This window comes from Palaemon carinicauda, chromosome 28 (assembly GCF_036898095.1).
Source record: "Palaemon carinicauda isolate YSFRI2023 chromosome 28, ASM3689809v2, whole genome shotgun sequence".
In the NCBI taxonomy this organism is placed as follows: domain Eukaryota; kingdom Metazoa; phylum Arthropoda; class Malacostraca; order Decapoda; family Palaemonidae; genus Palaemon; species Palaemon carinicauda.
The window spans coordinates 75246637-75268694 of NC_090752.1; the positions used below are offsets into that span (position 1 = coordinate 75246637).

At 35.2% G+C, this 22058-nt stretch overlaps 1 protein-coding gene across 5 annotated transcripts in view; it reads left to right on the plus strand.

Moving 5' to 3' along the window:
* Positions 1 to 22058, plus strand: part of LOC137621665 (teneurin-m-like) — a 244139-nt gene that overhangs the window by 192927 nt on the left and 29154 nt on the right. For 4 of the 5 annotated variants that reach the window (XM_068352160.1, XM_068352161.1, XM_068352162.1 and 1 more), the window contains 4 exons: positions 1 to 30; positions 1740 to 1947; positions 5022 to 5048; positions 9761 to 9950. The exon at positions 1 to 30 is cut by the window's left edge and continues 197 nt beyond it. In XM_068352160.1, the coding sequence (XP_068208261.1) occupies positions 1 to 30; positions 1740 to 1947; positions 5022 to 5048; positions 9761 to 9950 (455 nt within the window). The remainder of the gene's footprint in view (positions 31 to 1739; positions 1948 to 5021; positions 5049 to 9760; positions 9951 to 22058) is intronic. The other variant, XM_068352163.1, reaches the window with a different exon arrangement.

A 22058-nucleotide genomic window follows, 5' to 3' on the forward strand; every position in this document is an offset into this window, starting at 1 on the left:
TCTGCAACGACCATGTTGATAACGATCGAGGTAAAGTTATGAAGACGTTATCGTTAGAATTATTTATAAAGTTATTAAAATTCTTATTATTTATGAAAATCCTAAAATTATTATTTATAAAAGTACTAAAATTATTATTTATAAAGTTGTTAAAATTATTTATAAAAAGAATTAAAATTATTATTTTTAAAAATGTTATAGTTTTAATAAAATAGTGATTTTAATGGTTTTGATAATATTAATCAATTTAATAATTCAATGTCTTGGTTAATGCAGTTCACATGGAAAGACTTAGCTGATGGTTTTTCTTTTCTTTTTTTTTATCATCGGTTTTATCTTTGTGATGTGTTAAATGGGATGATAGTTGTTAAATAGAAATACTTAAGGTAAAAATAATCAAAACAATAAGATTTCCCTGTTTGGTGAATACTTAGGTACATGAAAAGTTCCCTTTGAATTTTTTATGAAATTTTATTCTGAAAGAAAAAGGAAAAAAAAAATTATTATAGATCACATGATTTTTTTGGCGGGATGAAAATCCTCATTGTTTTCAGTTTACCTGGAGTTTTTTTTATTAAATGTATACCACTAATATCACTCGAAAATCACAAATAGTAATGTACGCTCTCGGTTTTCCCCGTTAAAAAGACACATTCTATTTGCATGTATTACATACAAAGTTAAATGTAACTTTCAAAACATTACGAGAGACTGAGAATTTGTCACAACAGTTAATCTTTTTTTTTATAGATTATTTTGGAAGTTCGTAATCATAAAGTTACTTAGATGACGTCATTTTTAAAATTTTATTTTATCTGAAGTTGCTCGTTATACATGTATATTTTGAACCCCTAAAGGGCAATTGCTTGTTACTGGTATTACCTTTCAAAGAATACTCGGAATAGCGTGATATTTTCTTTTGAAGAAATTTTTCATTATTATTATTATTATTATTATTATTATTATTATTATTATTATTTTTATTATAATTATTATGATTATTACTATTATTATTATTATTATTATTATTATTATTACGCATAAATTTATCGTGTGATTCCTAAAATGTGATTTTGTTTTCAATAAAAACTACAGGTTCGATATCACATTTTCGAGTCATCTCCCATCTCCGCATCTCGATCCAGGATTCTCTTTCATAACTGTCAATCATTAACCCTACCAGTATGTAAACAAATAAAGGAATTACAGTACGCCCAGTAATGATATCCATCGCTACGTTTACACCCCTTTCTTCCATTGAAGCTTTTGGGTTTCAATTCTTAGCCCATCCTCAGCTGTAGATATTTTTTTTTATATAATATTGATAAGTAAAGATAATTAAAGTTAAGATGTGTTCCGTCTTCTAAATATTTCAAAAGTTCAAACTTGCTGCGAATGTTTTCATGTTGAACAGGCTAACATATGTCTCTTTTTTTATAGTTTATTTGTGAAAGATCTATTTTAATGTTGTTACTTTTCTTTAAATATTGCCTTTTTATTGTTCATTATTTCTCTTGTAGTTAATTTATCTCATTATTTCCTTTCCTCACCGGGCTATTTTTTCCCTGTTGGAGCCCTTGGGCTTTTAGCATCCTGCTTTTCCAACTAATGTTGTTGTTTAGCTAGTAAGAATGATAATAAAAATAAACGCTGAAAAGTCGTAGATCCTCTGGTTCCGTCTTCATTACCTATGGCCTCTTACCTGTAACTTCCACGTGACCTTTCACCTCTCCTCTCAGATGGACTCACGGACTGCGAGGACCCCGAATGCTGCACACAGTCCGCCTGCATTGACTCCCAACTGTGCGTCTCGAGAGCGACCCCCTTCGACATCCTGCTGAGGAAGACTCCCGCCGGCCCGACCGCCTCCTTCTTCGAGAAGATCGGCTTCCTGATTGAAGAGGACTCGCTGCAGCTCTTCACTAAAAGCGACAACTTCAACAGGAGGTGAGTGGGTCCCTCGGGGGCGTGTGTCGTGTTAGGCATCTTCATGTTAGTAGACTTCACAAGAACACGCGCTTCCTCAGTCCGAGAGTTGCACTTCGCTCTGTGTCTACTGTCGACGACAGTTGTTAAGATAGTAATGTACCAGTAGGAGTAATTGGTGTTATGTCCTTCATTCTATCTGATGAAAGAAAAAATAAAAATATTAAGGATGAAAAAATTAAGTTCAAGAAATAGATTCTTCTAGAAAAAAAAAACTTTAAACTTGAATAGTATTTTGCACAGCGGGTTTTTAACATCATCAAATCTACTGATTAGCATCAAATCTATATTTCTGTTTCAAGTCACTGTGTAGATTTCGTGTTATCTTTCAGTCTATTTGCTCTCTACTTTTTAATCTCAAAATCCATTCTGGAATGTTGAATTACTTTCTTGTTCAAACACATTCCTATTTTAGATGATATTTATTCAATATCACAGGCATTATCATTATTATTATTATCATTATTATTATTATTATTACTACTACTACTACTATTATTATTATTATTATTGATATATTCGATTCTTACTTGGACTTCATCCAGTATTAACTGTCTTCATTTGAACTGATCCATTTTCTCTTTCTTATGTATATTATACCATCATCATCAGATATCTTAGATATATGTTATTCGAGGAATGGCTACTTATCTTTTTCTGTGGATTATCAGTAAATAAATTATTCCCTGTGAGCTTATAAAGTGTTAAAGTAAAACCTTTTGATCTTCACTTTTTTAAAAAGTAATAAGGAATACTATTCTCAAAAAAAAGATATATTGTCCTTAAAAACAACATTAGTATTTTTATCACTGTATTGCATCCCACGCGTACCATTTGGAGATTGTGTGTGTTTTGTCTGAGGCTGGGTGGCTCCAAACATAGTGTAGTCACTGTACTTCATAATTGCCGTCTGTTAATCTATGTCACACTGCTGAGGCGTAGTCACGTTTGTGTTGCTACAGTAGACAGTGGTAGAAGAAATCATGAATCCATGAATATTGATGATACCAAAAAAAAAAAAAAAAAAATATTTATATATATTGATATGATGAGTCCAGAGGTGAACCAAAATGTCTTTGCTAAATGTTGATAGATTTCGCATTTGTCTCTATATATTGCGATTGATTCTTCTTTATACCTGGTCACTAAAAGTGACTTTGTATATATAGTATTGGCAACAGATCAAAATAGGTAGCGATTTCTAGATAAGTACTGTCTGTGAGACTAGAAAACTCTTAGTGCGTGAGGAGAGCCTTGATAAGTAGAAGCAAATGAGGAACTACTAATAGTTGCAGATTGGCACTAGATTTCATAGTGGCTCGGACGATTGTTGACTAGTAATGACACAACCAAGTGTCCCCAGCAGTTACTGATTAATGCTGTCATTTGCCATATAACTAACCATCACTGGTTGGCTCAAACTCTTGTCAATTATCTTGGTTAGTGAGTACTGAGAACTGAGTACCTCGATCAGTTCCTGAATACATTTTATTGATAGCATCTCTTGCTGTTGCTAATAGTATCTAGCAAATGTTGGTTACCTTTAGCAGATGTTGAATACCCTAGAAGTTCCTAATGACTTCTAGCATCTGCTGGATTCCCCTTGCTAGATACCTTTAGTACTTTAAGAACCATAGCTTGCTGAAGGCTTCTCCTACAGTTGCTGGGTTCCGCAATGAATGGAGTTGTCCGTCGTCTGTAACAATTGCTGAGTGCCTCTACCAAATGCTCAGTACCTCTTGCATACATTGAGTCCATCAAGTAATTGTCTAATGACTAGCAGTTTCTAAGTGCTTCCTGCAGATGCAGAGTATATCAAGATCTCTTCATTTCAACCTTCTGTTAAAGATTTAAAGATTTGTAGTCCACAGATGGGACAGTCATGATGAATTTCCTTATCTATTCTGATTTGTGTTCTCTTCAATCTAGATATGTAAAGACCCGTGCTACTTCTTGAAAACAAGTCATAGATATTTTCGCCGTCAATCTCTGGGGATCGCCTTCTCAAGTACCTGTAGCTTGTAGGTACATAAATTCTGAATATGCTCTTTCCTAAACAGCTTAGGCGATACTCATCTTGGATGAATACTTGTGAAACCCAAGTTGCCTATACGTCTAAGTAGTGTCACTTTGTATCGAGTAACTTTGGTCTATGATTCTTTCCATCTGGAGCCTTTTCAAGTCTCACCTTTCATTACTCTTAAATACTCCTTCTAGCTCCTCCTGCTCCTCCTGCTGCTCCTCTTCCTCTACCTCCTCCTCCTTCCTCTCCACCTGATCCTTCTCATGTCTCACTCTCTCTTGAGTCGGGGCTTATGTGCCAACCAAGTTCCAGGTTCTTGAGAATGATGCCTTTTGACTCGCCTTAGATTTATCGGTAGTGTTGACGGTACTCTGTAGATTGGCCGCCCAAACAGAGTACCGGCTTAGCAAAGTTGTATGGGGTACCCGTGTTGGATGCATTAACTTGTGAGCAGGATACAAGTACCATGTTGTGTTTCATCCAAACCCCGCTGCGTACTTGCTGGTTTATATCTTAATTCAGTGCTTAGATTCCATGTGTAGTCATACGAGAGATAACCAACTATGCATAATAGTATGTCTGTAAAACTTGTTAAACTATACAACTCTCATTGGTAGTCAGTAATTACTATTTAGTTAAATTATATTTGATGTCCCTTTGACGTTCTTCTGTGTATCTTTGAGAGGTTGGAATTGTCTATTAAAGCTTTAGCATGCTTTAACTTATGCTTGGTTAAAAGGTTATCTCTCTATCTCTCCCTATAGTAATGATTAGTTGATAATGTTCAATCAATTCAATTTGTTTCTAAGCTCAACCATACAGTTTTGCATACGGATTGTTAGTTCCGTAATGCACGATAAATATCTCCTTTCCAAGTGAAAGCAAGAGTCATTTCAAGTCAATTTAACGGTACGCATCGGCGGTCTTGGGTGTATACTGGTTCCCGTTTAGCTTGTAGTAGTTGTGGGAATGTTTGGGTTAACCGCGGCTTTCTCTCCGTGCTGCGTTTCAGTGTTTTTCGGAACAACTTCCACCCGAGGTAAGATTAATAAAGAGCACGTTTAGAAAAAAAGAAACATTTACAGTATATATTTATTTACCTTTTTTTGGTTTAATTTTCTTTTTCCTTTTTTTGGTATTGCATCTTATTTCTCCATAGTTTTAATATTTTACCCAAGTTCCTTTCAGATCGAGTTAGCTGGCAACTTTGCATAAATATTCTTATATTTTTTCTTCCTATTTGTCAGCAACATTTCTGATTTGCACTACCACCCAACCAAACATATATAAATATATATACTGTTATATGTATATGTATTTGCATATGTGGATATATATTGCATAATATGTATACGTACATGGTATGTAATATAACCCTGATAGGACGCAATTGTCCATTTTAATCTTTATTCCTACTGTAATTTGAGTGCAGCCTTTTGCATGTAGGAATGTGAAAAAACATTCCACCATTATTGTTTGCTTGCTATATATACCAATTTGTGTATATCTCTATCGCTGTCAACCCGAAATAATAGCTAAAAAAAAAAAAAACACCTATCATAGCTTGCAGCTTATTCATCTCATGGTCCTAAATATTACGCTTATTTCTCCCCTTTTTAAATGTTTATTTTCTCCGTTTCTTTTTTCCTCTGATTGGTTCGTTTAGCCCAAGACATTCTTCTTCTTTGGTTTTTAATCTTTGTCATAAACGTAACCAACTTTTAAAAAAAACCTCTAATCCCAAGGCTTCATTGTTCTTGTTTCGTTTCCTCGTTTGTTTTCAACTTATTTCTTTCTGTTTGATCATTTGGTTTCTTGTTGGAGATCATTTCAATAATCCAAATACATCTATATATATTTATATATATTTGATTATATATGCGTCATTATTGTCTTAATACTGTCTTCAGTATGGGCTTTTTTGTTACTTGACTGTTGTTCCAATTTGTGTCACTGTAAGAGTCTATTAGAGTTTTTTTATATAGGTGTTGGCATCGTTTTATTATATTTTTTTTTTGTGGGGGTGAGATTTTTTCACGCTGTATATATGTGTCACGTCTTTATTTTTCGTGATCACAATGGGTCATTTGTGTTCTTTCATTCTCTGTCTTCCTCGTGCTGTTTTTCTTCTTTTTTTCTGTCGCATGTGAAAAGCATCTTATTGTGCGCTTCGTCTATTGAAAAAAATAAAAGGTGATTGTCTAAAATGAGAGATTGTTTTTCATGAAGGCAGGATTTCTCAGAGAATACTTGTGAATCCTCATTTGTGTCCTTTTATTAAATCCGCGAGCCAATCCTACCATTGCAGGGTTAGTCACAGACCTCATATTGGAACATTTAAATCATTCTTAAGGATTTTTTTTTATTTTTTTCCGGTTTTTTCTGTTTTAATAAAGAAACCAAACTGTGACACCTCATACACTTGTTCCACAGGTGTAACATTTAAACCATTCTTAAGTAATTGTCTTCTATTTTTCTTTTTTTTTTCTCTCTTTTTTTGCATCAAAGAAACCAAAACTTTGACATTATTGAATGTGATCTTAATTGAATATCTTTTACATTTTTAATACTTTTGATTTTTTTTTTTATTTCACTCTATAGATAATGGTCAAACCTTTATATGGTCATTTGTTTTTATTTTCTTTTAAAAGAAAGGTTCCACTAACTCGATGTCTTTACTTAGGCTTTTTAAGGTCTCATAGTCTTTTTTAAGTATTGAAATTGCAGATCATTTATATTCCATTTTCTGTTCAATCACAATCACATCGGTTGGCCAAAAGCAGAATTTGAATTTTATGTTACGGTACCTTTCAAGTCTCAAGAGATGCTTGCATGAGATTAATTTATACTTTTCTATTTTTTTCGATTATTTTTCGTTATATTTTCATTTGCAGTTTTCTTCATCCCGAATTCTTAGCATTCGCAGTTAGTTCTGTTCTTCTCATATTTATAGATCTGTTACATTTGAGACAGAATACACAGTTGTTATCATTTAAGACGCCAATATTAATCGTTTCATTTTTTCATTTCAGATTAATGAAATGTTTTTCCTTTCATACAACGTAAAAAAAAAAAAGTCAAATATGAATATTTGTTGTGATGATTATTTATTGTCATTGTAATTATAATCTCTGACCACGGGTGAAATTGCATGACATCTGTTTGAAGAAGAAGCTTTTGATGCTGTGCTTTTCGTATCCTACTTGTTGTACCTCTCAATCAGCACTAACAACTGCTGGAGAAGCTGATCAAGCTGAAAGGATGTTTAATGTTGATGTTGCTGTTGATGTTGCATCCGCTACTGCTGCTGCTGCTGCTGATATAGCTGTTGCTGCTTTTAACTGCCCTTCTTCTGTCTGCTGTGCTTTCCATGTGTGCTGCTTTCAAGCATGCTGGTGGGACGATAGGAATTATTTTAACTAGATTTTAAGTTTAGTTTTAAACTCAACGTAAAAGATAATATTTTACTCAATAAGGTTACAGCAATGCAGTGGAATTAAATTTAAAATGCTGAGAATTTCTCTCATATTATTTTCATGAAAAATATTTCAAACTCAAAATAACTAATAGTGAATATTCTAACGCATTAAGGTTGTTTAACTGTAGTAAGTTGTAAATGCACTTTTGTCCATATTTAATGGTTAATCTTATTAAAAGGTTCAATCTGATATATCAACTTTATTATTTGCAATAGAAGTTTTCAAACCATCGTCCCGCCATCTTGAAAGCAACGCGGATGAGGCTTCTATGCTGGAAACTTCCGCTTGCATCTTGTCTCTGTCGTTTGGAATGTTTTTTGCTCCTAGAACCGACACCACCTTTAAGAAAATTCAAAGAATAAGAAATAGAAAATGACTTTTATGACATTTTCCATTAGCCCTCCGAGCTCAGCCCCAGCTTGAACCATAGACGTTTCACCACTGACCATTTAGCCATTGTTAAGTCCATTTCTTTTCAGAATTAGTTTCAAAGAAATCCCCTCTTGATTTTTGCACTCACGGCCCAATGTTTGCTATACACACAAGCACGCACAAAGTGTACATAGCTCAGACACCTACACCTAGCCCGTTTCCACAAAGTGACATAGCTAAAACACTTACATTTAAGCCTTTCCACATGTGTACATAGCTGGAACACTTAATATTTAAGCCTTTTTTTCATATACATTGCATACCCGACATGTATACAGGACGGGCTTGCCTTCGCAAGCACTTGTCAGTACATGCCACCAGGAAGTTAGTTCATCCTAGATTCCATTACAGTATTATGTTGTTTGCGATTTTTTGGTCATTTATCCTTGTGCTTTGCATGCCAGAATTTATTACAGGATTTGCTGAGGCCTTTTCATTTGGAAGCTTGTTTATTTCTATTTTTATTTCATTAGAATTTTTAAAAATATTTTTATTCTAATTTTTGCCTGTATTTCTATTACTATTATTAATATTATTATTAATATTATCATCATTATTATATTCCATTCTAAAGTTTCTCAATATTTCAGTTCTCAGAATTTTCATATTCAATTCCTTTTCAAACATGAATGTATTTTGGGTTTTCATTTGTTTTGTCATGTTACTTGTACACAGAGATAGACACAAAAACCATAAAGATAATGTTAATTGATATCCACAAGTCTTTTATCTTCCACTTTTCATAGATTTCTTGTTCAACTGTTTTCCAAGATGTTAAGTGAATTGCATAAATTAGACTTCAGTTAAAATTGTATGAAAAATAATCATTTATGAATTTTAATCAGAATTATCAGAAACCTAAATTTTCAGCATTAAAATAATTCAAAGAATTCATTTATTCATTTGAACATTTCCCCAAAAAAAATTATAGATTCAAGAATCTTATTGAATTAGGAATGTCATTTATTCATTCAACACATGTTGCTTTCTATCCAATTCTTACCCTTTTTTCCTTGTTTTTCCAATTTCTTGTTTTCATTTCCTATATGCTTCTGCCATTTCAAAGGAGTAATTTTTTTGTATTAAATTCTTTTGTATGCGTTTACACTTTTTGTGCTATATTCTTCATACAATCGTTTTATTTGTTCTCTTCTTTTCCCTTTATATATATATATATATATATATATATATATATATATATATATATATATATATATACATACATACATATATATATATATATATATATATATATATATATATAAATGTATGTATATATATATATATATATATATATATATATATATATATATATATATATATATATAAATAAAGGACTATGTCTATCTTTCCTCTCCTTAGTTTATCTGTCTAATTTGCTATTACCGCTTTATTCTATATTCCCATGATTTGCCCCTTTTTGCATTGATACTGCTTTTGGCTAGTGAATCTGGTCACAACAGCCTTTGGCTTCACACCCTTTTTTTCTAAGCCCTTTTGTTTCCTTTCTGTTACCAACCCTCATCTACTCCCCCTTGGAACCTCATTCATTCCATGGCTCTTCATGTCCCGCACTCCAGTTGTTATTCATCCGTTATTCAACCCATAATTCCCTTCAAACACACACTGGAAGAACGTAAGAAAGAATTTAAAAAAAAGAGAGATCACGCTTCACACCCCACCACCTTCACACCCTGGGCACTCGCCCCATATCCGTCCCTCCTCCCCCTTTCCACCTGTACCACGTTGTCTCCTCACTCTATACCTAACATTCGCCATACCGCCTTGAGACTCACAAATTGGCGAATGTTGAAACCTTGTATAATGCTGTGGCACGCAGACGGGCAGCTGTCGTGCGTGGTCGTGTGGTGACGAAGGCGGGCAGGGGCATCGTCGGCCTCAGGGTATCCACCAACCAAAAGCTCGAAGGCTTCACACTCACGCGGACGGATGGCTGGTTCGACATCATGGTCAACGGAGGAGGGGCCGTCACGCTGTCCTTCGGAAAGATGCCCTTCAGTCCAAGGCTGGTAAGAGTCCGGTGGTTTCTGTTTGACGTTAGGACTCAACAGGTATGAGCTAGGTAGTACGTAATAAATTTAGGTCCTGCGTCTTTCCGTACCAGACTCAAAGGCTTGTAAAGTATGATTATGTGGTTTCCCTTTATTGTTATGCCAGGCACTTTATGGATATGGCCTGCAGTTTAAACCTTGTAAGATTTGGGTGATTGGATATATTATATGGGTTAGAAGGGTTTATCATTTGAATATAGCCATGTGTTTTGGGAACGAAGGAAGTATACCCACTAAAAGAGAGAGATGGAATTGTGTGGTTATAATCTTAATAATATTCGATTTCAAGTGTTTGGATACCGTAGTTTTGACCAGTTTTCGCATTTTGCCCATCTCTTTGTAACATCAATAGACCTTATCTGAACTTAACCATCGAATAGAATTTTTTAGTATTAGTTTTCAGATATTTTTGTCTTCTTGACATTGACAGATATGTCAGAAATCTTGCTATTCTAAAACTAGTGTTTAATAAATTTATACCAAGGGTGATACTAGTGTGTGAACTTCTCATTAATGTATCCATTGTTATCAGTAACAAAATGATGTATATCTATTTTGCTCTTTCTTTCAGGAGTGGCAGTTTTGTTATTGTTTATATTTCATGATTAAGAATTGACATTTTTATAATACGTAATATATGAGAGTTGAGAATTGAAGGGAGTTATATGAGAAGCTGGCCAGCTACCGTGTAAGGATTAAAAAAAAAAAATGGATGAAAAGCGAGGGCAGAAGGGGTCAAATACACACGGCAGAGTGAACATTGAGTATAGAATACATCGTGATCGGCAAGGCGGACTGTAGGCAATAATCGTTAGCTTCCAGGTGCGAGTAAAACTCCATGAGATAGGACTGTAGTTGGTTATAACCTCCAGTTTAACACCTATGTTATACGTAACAGCAAATGCAGCCGTTTCTAGTCCACTGCAGAATATGTCCTTATTCATGTCTGGGGTTTAGCCAGTTTTCATCATCACGCTGACCAGTGCGGATTAGTGATGGTGGGAGATTTTCGTCTGATCGCTCACTGCAAACCATCCTAGTACAGATGGCCCTGACTAGCACAAATTTTCTGCGTCATATTGATAAGCAAACCCTTTCACCACATAAAGGTATACCAAATCATCAAATATAAAGCTTTTGCTATATCTTTTGCAGATATTTATCATCCCGTGAAGAATTAAAAAAGTGCAATTTCCTGCAACATTTTTTCTTACATTCATAATAGTTCAATTACAACTGCGGATGTTATTAAAGGCATCTTTGGGAATCCACGAAACGCGTCGGAAATGGCTTCGTTACAGGAGTCATCCGGCCACGAGTCATCTCGGTCGACACTGACGCATGGAGATGAAAACGGAGTGGCTTGGCATGCTGGAAATCACGGCGTGATAATGGGGAAAGGCTGTTGAGCGGAAGGAGTTACTTAGATGGATGCTTCTGAGACAGAGACAGAGACACACACACATACACATACACACACAAAGACAGAGAGCCGAAGCCGTCTTTGTAGTTTTATGCTATCCGTGTGATTAATGAACTTTGGGTTGATTGGAGTACTCGCTCGTGCTGAGGGCTATGCGGTGTTCCAGATAATGAAGGTAGCATAAGTATAAAATGGTATTATTTGTTTTAATCGGTAAAGGGTGTTTAGGAAAGTGTTCCCCCTTTGATTTGTTATTATTTATTTTAACTGGTAAAGGGTGTTTCGGAAAAGTGTGTGCCTTTCATTTTTATTATGATCACTTAGAAGGTTTGCTCCAAAAACAAAAAAGGAATTCAGATCATTATTGCGATTTTAGTTTAATATTAATTCGAATGCGAACCCTCCAGCGACCCATAATATTTAGTAAAAGCACCGAGTGATGATAATAAAAGTACTGAGCCATGTAACTGATTTTTTTATGCTAAATTAATTTTAAAGTAAAATTAACTCTTCTGGTAATGGCAAAACTCGTCTAGAAGACTTAGGGCAAGATTCTGTTTTATAAACATTTTACCTCCATTGAAATATAAGTTCATTAATATTTTTTCGAGTTTAACATTTAGAAGACCGCGCGTGAATTATAAAAATAGACACTAACCAGGATAAGAGGAGTATTTTTCTCCCGTGCGATTTTCCATAGCATCTCGCAGATTGCAGATTAAACTTCACAAATCCTGAAAGCATCTGAGGGGAAAATAAAGCTGTGCATACCCTAATTTAATAGACACCATAGATAAGGGAAAGAGTGCACTCCAGTGAATAACTGTTTCTTACAAGAATTTAAAGTTTAAGTATTTATATTGCTGCCTTGATAGTTTTGATTCCTGCATTCCCTCCTTTTTCAAGACGTACAGTTGGACATAGGAATTCCAAGCAGACTTCATTCTGAGGAAGTGCACTTTGTCAACCCTTACTGTACTGAGTACCACCAAGCTGGAATTATAGGGATGGATGGTAGAGGTGGTGAGCGGCGATACACAAAAGCACTCACAGTGCAGTAAAGGTGTAACAGAGTGTACTTCCTCAATGTGTGCCAGGAATTCTTGCTTCCAACTGTGCGTGCCAAAGGAGAGCCTTGCTAACTGCCTTATTAATATCACGTGAACATTTGTATAGTGCTGTATCTCTTCTAATGCGGCCGTGTAGCACGGGGCTCACTGTCCTGACCTTTCAATTCATCAGAAGTCTTTCTTTGTAAATTGCCTGGCCGGAAGTCAGACTCGGGCTTTTGCAATTATGTAGTCCGTAAGGTTACCAGAAGTCTGAATTTATGGTTATGGTTTACTTTTCCGTACACATGTTTCAAGTTCTCTCTCGTATCTATTTAGCCCGAGTGCAAGACAAATCTACAACCCACCAATCAACAAACTGTAATCCAGCGCAGTCAGTATTAAGAATGCTAGAATTTGCGAATGAAACAGATGTTTGAGTTAGTGGAATGAAATTGATGCTGCATAAATAACTAAGTAAACGCAAAAGACACTAGTTTTCCTCCGGATTCTGGGGAGAGGAAGTGGTACGGCGTCAGTCACATTTTGAAATGAACACCAGAAGTGGACGTCTTTTTACAACCATTGGTGTCATTTTCATAAGTTAAGCTGCATGCTTAGTTGGAAAAGCAGATTGCTAAGATTCAAAGGGTCCTGATTAAGAAAACAGTCCAGTTCTGTTTGAAGTATGGATAATTAATGAATACGCTACAAAGTTGAACAGCAAAGGATTACAAGTAATATAGAATACGAAGTAAAATAAACAAGATAGATAACAAACCATCTATGATGTGAGGCAAAGGTTAGTCCTTTGAACAAAAAAAAAAAAAGTATTTGCAACATGCCTTGACTTCTGAAGTCCCACCAATTGAAAAGCATGATTAGGATGATAATTCGGCAGTTTGTTTGCAGCATGGGATATACTATTTCGGGGATATTGTATTGTAACGAAACTCTCACGAGAAAAGGCAAAATAGTTATAATTAACTGAATATCTAGTGCGACGAGGTGGATGCACATGACAGTCAAAATTGTGAAGATGTTGAAGTATGTCACAGTAAGCTATTTGATCAATGTCAAGTTCAAGGTTATGATATGCTAATGTCATGTTTTGTCCAACAATTCGAGTAAATCAGCTGCTGAGGACTAACCAAAGTAACATTATTATAAAAATTGCAAAATAAAATGTTAAAACCATTGCCTCAGGATAGACGTCTCCAGATACCTTAAAAGAATCTGTCAACTCGTCGATTTTTGAGCAATTGAAGATAAGGTTTTTCTGGCGTGTTCCTCATGTAAAGATTACGAGACATGCAAAACTTCAATGAGAAATTAATGTGAAAATTTATTTGAATTGTATTTCAAGTAATGTCCTGTCCAGCTTCATGAATGGACAGAAAGAAATTAGGACCATGTTTAACCTCAAGGTAAAACAGTGGTGAAAATAGGGTAGACACACTCACTTTTCAAAGAAAAAGTTTTGATGAAAATCGAATTTATCTATTTTTAGTGAAGTTAGATTCAGCCTCAATGAAAAGTTCAGGTGGAAATAAAGTAGATTTGTACAGTTGGCAAAAGGAGTCCCTGTCACACACCTCTCCGAGGAAGTGCACTCTGTCACAGCTTTACTTCGCGGCGAGTAACCAAACAGCTTGTTTAGGAAGAGATGGCAGAGGTGGTGGGTTGGGATAAACATAGGAACTCGACGCGTGCACTTCCTCAGAGCGAGGTGTATCACCTATTCTTGTGTCCAACTGTACCTCGAGGGAAAATACATTTAAATTTATAATTAAAATTGTAGATCAAAATCTGGCCAATCTTTACTACTTCACAGAAAAAAATCAAAGATGAAATCCGATAGATTTTTACCTCAATGTTGAGTTGAATCAGAATATTTAAGTTCTGTTCCAGCACCTTAGACAATTTAGACAGTTGTCTTCTTCATTTGGATAATAATATAGTCTGACTAAGTATACTTCTTAGCAGAGTATTGTTAAGTAAACTTGTATGATGATCGTGTAGATATGAAAATGTACATAGTTGAACTCATATTCATAGATAAGTGTTTCTTGGAGAGAGAGAGAGAGAGAGAGAGAGAGAGAGAGAGAGAGAGAGAGAGAGAGAGAGAGAGAGAGAGAGAGAGTAGATTTATGTAAGAGAACTCTTACATATCTTGTAGAGCACTCGGGAAAGATGGACGATATAGCGCTCCATCTTCATCACCGCGACATTTATCGAGACAATAAAATTATCATTAATATTCCATAAAATATGGATGAACAGGAAAAGGAGTGTTCCGCTCTAGCTTGGCCGTTAGTAACTGGTATCGAAACAACCACTTAAATTAATTTCGGAACCATCTTCGAATATGGTTTCACCAACCTAATACCAAATGCCTCATCGGTATTCTTTGTGCATTTAGAGACTTAAGAGTGTTCTGATGTAGTTTCTCAATCGGTATTGATAGCCTGATAAGGATATCTCAGTTTCGCCAAATCTTAAAGAAATTGTTAACATAAATAAATTCCTGGCACACCTAGCTGTGGAGAAAAGCACCCTCGCGTACCTTACTGCTCGGCGAGTAACCAAACAGAAATTATAGGGAGAGATAGTAGAGGTGGTGGGTGGGGATAGATACGGGAACTCGTCGCGCAGTAAGGGTGTGACAGGTTGTACTTCCCCAGAGCGAGGTGTACCAGGAATTCCTGTGTCCAACTGTAAAGGGGGTAGATCATTTTCATTTGGTTTGCGTGTTAGTTGTTGCCCTTCTACTCGTTTCCTCGGTTATTTAGTCAGATAGCTCGTGTATTGTTAGGTTAGATAAACCATCCCAACATTATGACTATAACTTTATTTTAGAAAACTACAGACCCGTTTGAATTCCATTTTGATTACATTCTGTTGCAGGTATTGTTTCTCACGTGATGGGCAGTATATGTTAAGGTTCTTGTGTTCTTTAATTGTCGCGTGTCCGCCAATTGCGTTCAGTGAGAAGTTAGGTTGTGTGTTTGATTTTCTCTCTCTCTCTCTCTCTCTCTCTCTCTCTCTCTCTCTCTCTCTCTCTCTCTCTCTCTCTCTCTCTCTCTCCTAGACTGCAAAATTGGTTTAGTAGAAGTTAAAATCTTGACTTAACATTAAGAAATATAACTATAACTTCCATTATTATCTTTTTATATCTGACAGAAAAAGTCTTATCATATATTTGCCTCTTCCAGTGACCTCTCGTTAATGATTGTTCGAAAGAAGGGAAAATGTCACCCGAGCAACCTTACGTCAAACAGGATACGATTTTTTCAAAGTACATTTAAAAAATTGCCCTTTCAAAGAGAGCTCGTCCCATGGTACAACCGTCATAGCTTAGATTACATCATGAAATTAACATTTTTTTTTATTATTTACAGAAACTTTATTTTGAAATGAAGTGTAGATTACCAGCGATTATAAACCTTCTTGGAACGGTTTTATTCTAAAGTAGTTTAATAATGTATAAAGATTGTCGGATGGAATATGTAGAGTTTGGGAAGGTGATTGGGAAGTAAAGACTAAAGCCCTGTCCACACGATCGTACATACCCGACGGGCAAACAGTGATACCAGGCCACAATAGTTAGTAAGAATGAAAGTTAATGACGTCAGAAGCGTGAAAACCACAGACAGGGATCTGGCATCATAGAGTGTTGCCAGATCTCTGCCTTTAGTTTTCTCGCTTCTGATGTCATCAACCCTCATTTTCACTAACTATTGTGGCCTGGTATCACTGTTTGCCCGTCGGGTATGCACGATCGTGTGGACAGGGCTTAAGAGAGTGTTGGTGCACGTCCTATGAGGCATGCAAAGTAAGAGTGAGGAATGTGAGTAATCTACTCGCTAGATGAGCCACCAGTGCAGATTTACAAAGTGACTGATGCTGTGGAAGTGTTCTACATAAGGCTCATTCTCTTTGGGCGAAATAAATAGCTCATTTATAAGGACAACTAACTGTAAATCTTATAAAACGATGGTTGTTATGTTAATTACGAATGTACGCGCCCCGTCAAAAATGACGGCTAAATATTTAGATACGGTATAGGCACACACAACTCCCTCTCTCACCAGGGTATGACTACTTCATCTTCCCCCCTACGTGAGGGACGGGTTGAGGTGAGCGTGATTGGAAGATATATATATATATATATATATATATATATATATATATATATATATATATATATATATATATATATATATATATTACTTACTGTATAATGTGGGTGTATGTATGACCAGACACTTGCTCTCTCTTGGGGAGATAACTGAAAAAAATCTTATTAACAACATGAAAATGTCATAAACATCTTTAACTGGCCAACAGTCAATTATTAGAGATCGGTAAAACACGACTTCCCCTTCCGATTGCCTTAATAAGGAAGCCCGTAATTTAACCTCGTGACTTGATCGGGCTCCGTTGTTGATTGTCAATAATCAGTATTCGGGAAATAGCCTCATCAAAGGTAGATTAGCCTAATGGAGTGAGAGATTTTCTCTCGTTAGCGGACTGACACATAATCCTGTTAGTTTTTGTTGCCTAATGGCCCATATTGTTAGTTAGGAGACATAGAATTCAGAATCGTCCTAGATCTGGGTAGCTTACAACATAAGCATCCTAGAATAGAGAAATTTTATAACAATGGAGCTTCAAACAACAAGAAAGTGTCGAAAGAACAAGGAAACATTCGGGTCCTGGAGAGACATGTAAAACTGTTTAGTGTCCTAAAGTAAGAAGTGCGAGAAGTGGAAAGCGTCAAAGAATAGGGAAAATTAGAAACAGGAAAACATCCCAGAGTTATAAGGGTTATGTTCAGTTTGGAAGTTTAAAACTGGATATAATCCAGGAACATGGGAGCTCATCTACTGGAAGTAATTCTAAAACAAAATAGTGTCGCAGTACTAGTACGAGAAATGTGACTGAATGGAGCTAACCAGTCCCTTAACACCAATTCTTGAGTTTGGTAATATTTTATGCCTTTCAAATAGCCAAGGGTCCTCAGAAACAATGCTGCCATTCTGGAAGTAAAAAGAGAATTTTAAATCTGGAAAGCCTTGTAAAACTTCGAAGGCATTGCTGAAAGTGTCGTAAAACTGGCTGGAATCATGGAAATTATAAGCATCTTATTAACTAGGGTGATACTTGGAATTAAAGAAAGTGTCATATATAGCGGAATGTTCTGGAACACGGAACCCAACGTTTGGGGTTTTTTAACTGCCTTGGAAGTATCATATATTAGTTTATCCTAGAATTTGGAAGCATCTTAGAGAAGCAAAGTTTTAAAATTGGAAAGTATCCTAAAACAGAAAGTGTCCTCTAACTGGAAAGTATACTAGCACAAGAAAACGTCCTGGAACCTGGAAATCCTATAGTGCTGGAATAGTTTGTAAGATCAAGTGACTTGAAATAGTTTTGATTTCCTAGCCAGGAGAGCGAAGTCAAGATTCGGAAACGATGGATTATCATAGTAAATAAGAGAATGAAATGGATTTAGTGTGCTATTCTGATTTTTTTCTTTCCGTAATCATATTTTTTTTTTTAAAAACATAATTACATTGTTTTCAATAATCGAAAGAAATCCCTAAGTGTTTAATAGCTCGACTATTTATTGTTCGTCTTCAAAAATAATATGCCTAGAGATTAACAAACAGGTTTCTGTGAACACAAACCTTTTAAATTTAACCAATGTATAACCTGAAAAATGTTTATCATTCTTCATACCTCATTTTCTGCATATATATTATTTTAGTTAGGTGCTTGAGGGTTTGTGAGATAATAAAAACAAGCCTAGAAAGAACAAGAAACCGTAACTCCTTTGTACATCACCAGTACCAAGTTTATTGCTAATTGAGTGAACACGGTATAGTCCACATTTCAGCATTTTAATGCTCCTTGTGCGTTGCTTTGCATCCCAGAGGAAGTTAATCCCGAATAAGTAGCTTTTGCTAATTTTTTTGCGTCGCAAAGTCTTGCAGGATCTTTCAATTATAATAATTTTTTTCATATTTTTTTATTCATTTTGTGCCAGAAAATATAGTGGGTTCTTCATCTCATTTTTGGTTAAATTTTAGTCTGTAAAGCAAATTCCTATTAAGTTTTTAAATTGCATTTTTCTTTCACCCAACATGTACCAAATTAATTATATATTCATGAGATGTAATGCTTTTAATGGGCTTCACGATGTATAATGAATGAATTATCCTTCACCTGTGATCTCTCCTGTTTTTATAAAGGTCTTTTTAACCAGCGGCTCTCGTCCCTTTCAAAACAGGATAACTAAATCTGTGGCTCTATCGAAGGGCCATAGAAGCTTATTTCCGCTTCATTTAACTTCGTGTCCCAAAATAAAAAGGGAAACAAGAGTTCCTTCGAAAACAATGTGTTCTGTAGCGTTTGGTTAATTATGGCCTACCTGTTTTGGAAGCAACCTTTTTTATGGTCTTAAATTGACTTACAGTAGTTGGGTTACGCGGTGCTCCTCCAGAATTTTCACATCAGCTACCACTATTTGACGATCATCTTTTGTTAGGGGGCCACATGAAAAAATTTATGATATTAAGAATTTCTTATTCGTCACTGAATATTTTATGGTCCCTTTCTCAACCAAGAAAAAAAATATCAGTATAGTTTTCGTTGTTGTTTCTGTGATTGTTTTACCAATGGAATGAAATATTCGTTTCATAAATTTATATTTATATAATTTTCTGTATTCGAAACTGATATTTTACAAGATTTTTACAAAGAATTCTTTGAAAAAAAAAATATTCTCACGTTTTATTATGCCGTGGCTTCGATCTAAAAAAAAAAATAGGATGTTTGCTTTTCTTTTTAAGTACTTTTAAGGATTCCTGTGAGCACTTTGTTAATTTTTTCATTAGTCCAGAATCGTTACTTACACATGACTCCATTTGTTACTCCCCAGTTAAGAACCAGTCCTCCCTACTAGCCTTATGAGAGTCTAGAAAAGCGGCCCTATAGTCTGGTTCAGCTGCTTCATATAAAATGATGAATCAGCAATTAATTAGCAAGAGCTTATTATCAGATTTTATTCGCAAAGGGAATTCCATAATGTCATGGCTAAGAGAGTGGCCGAGAGATTATTGACTTGGAATTCTCGAATTATTTTTATTTCGTTTATAGAAAAACCTTATTCCAGAAGATTTCTAGGTTGCGGCTCCCTGTATTTCCAGTTGAGACCATCTCAAGTGATTACGGATGTTGGATACTGTAGGGAGTAGAAGAAAAGATTTCTTGTTGAGAAATGATATGGAAAGTAGTCGTCCCTACTGGAATGATTATTTCTCAAGTCTAAATGTGAAAAATGTAACCATATTTCTGCTCTGCCTTAGCCCCCAACTCCTCCTGAGGAATTTTTGGTCATTGAATGTTATGGATTTTCTTCCCCCTCCCCCTTTTTTTCCCGTTTGGAATATTCAGTAATTGAATGTTTTGATATTTTTCTCTCCCAACCCCCAGTAGACCTCATTAGTTCAAGGATAGGTGATCCAGACCTCTGTGTACTATATACTACCTAGATTTAATAATTTTGTAGCTTTTTATTTTGGTGAGTTTTATTTTGGCAGTTTAAACAATACTGTAATGTCGTACTGTAGAAAAAATTTACATATCTGTTAACGAAAAATGGTAGGAAATTTCGATAAAAGTGTTAGGTATTTTCCGCTTTTCATTTATTTCTTTACAAGTTTTGATTTTCTATTAAACATCAATCTTATTAATAATTGTAATGATTATTCTGTTTAGATGAGGCTCTAATACTGATTGCTAAACAGTTTTATTTTGCATTTTATTACAAATTGAGAAAAGGGCTCATGTTGGGGGAATGGAATAGAATTTAAAGAATTGTTTAACTTTAGGTATTTTGGACTCTTATGTGAGAAAACAAGAAGACAATAATATAAGATTTAAACTTGGCTATCCCAATCAAGGAACGGTTTTACGAGCTGCTAATACGAACAAGAATCCCTGCTGATGGCACCGCGCCAGCTTCTTAACTCTTTTTGAGTGTCATTGTACATACTTTCTCAACTCTTTGAATAGAGTTCCCTTGGACACGATTTTTTAACCCTTTGATCAGAGCTCCATTGGAAACAATTTGTTAACCATTTGAGTGCCATTGTACATAATTTATTAACCCTTTGAGCAGAGCTTCATTGGACATAATTTGTCAACCCTTTGAATGCCATTGTACATAATTTGTTAACCCTTTGAGTGCCATTGTACATAATTTATTAACCCTTTGAGCAGAGCTTCATTGGACATAATTTACCCTTTGAATGCCATTGTACATAATTTGTTAACCCTTTGAGTGTCATTGTACATAATTTATTAACCCTTTGAGTAGAGCTTCTTTGACATAATTTCTTAACCCTTTGAGCAGAGCTTCTTTGGACACGATTTGTTAACACTTTGAGCAGAGCTTCATTGGACACGATTTTTTAACCCTTTGATCAGAGCTCCATTGGACACAATTTGTTAACCATTTGAGTGCCATTGTACATAATTTATTAACCCTTTGAGCAGAGCTTCATTGGACATAATTTACCCTTTGAATGCCATTGTACATAATTTGTTAACCCTTTGAGTGTCATTGTACATAATTTATTAACCCTTTGAGTAGAGCTTCTTTGACATAATTTCTTAACCCTTTGAGCAGAGCTTCTTTGGACACGATTTGTTAACACTTTGAGCAGAGCTTCATTGGACACGATTTTTTAACCCTTTGATCAGAGCTCCATTGGACACAATTTGTTAACCATTTGAGTGCCATTGTACATAATTTATTAACCCTTTGAGCAGAGCCTCATTGGACACAATTTTTTAACCCTTTGAGTGCCATTGTCCATAATTTATTAACCCTTTGATCAGAGCTCCATTGGACACAATTTGTTAACCATTTGAGTGCCATTGTACATAATTTATTAACCCTTTGAGCAGAGCTTCATTGGACACGATTTGTTAACCCTTTGAGTGCCATTGTACGTAATTTCTTAACTCTTTGAGCCGAGCTTCATTGAACACGATTTGTTAACCCTTTGAGCGCCATTGTACGTAATCTATATCAGCTATTTCTACTCGCTTCAGCGCCATATGGCGTAATTTACATCCAGTATTTAGTAGTTTTTTCTCTTTTATTATTTACCTATACATATATGAATATATTATGAAATAGTAAACATTATAATTATTTCAATGGAAAGGAAATTATATTAGCTGTACGTTGATAGATTTTGTGCTAAGATGAGTTAACTAAAAAAAAAAAAAGAAAAAGGCTGGGGCATGAGTGCCAAGTCATTTGGGATGTGTTAGGGTTCGAAGGGTTTATTCAAGTTACAGCAACATCCTTTCACAACATGTAGCTTTTGTTCACTGTACCACACCCTTTGAATATAACCGATTACATCTTAGGAGTTTTAATGGGATGGTCTCGTTCATTAGATACAGTTTGTTTACAGGAAATAGATTGGGATATTAATGTCAGTATGAAAACTTGATCATTTTCATTCAGAAATTTAACCTATAGTCAGACAGTTGTAGAAAAGGTCATGGCTG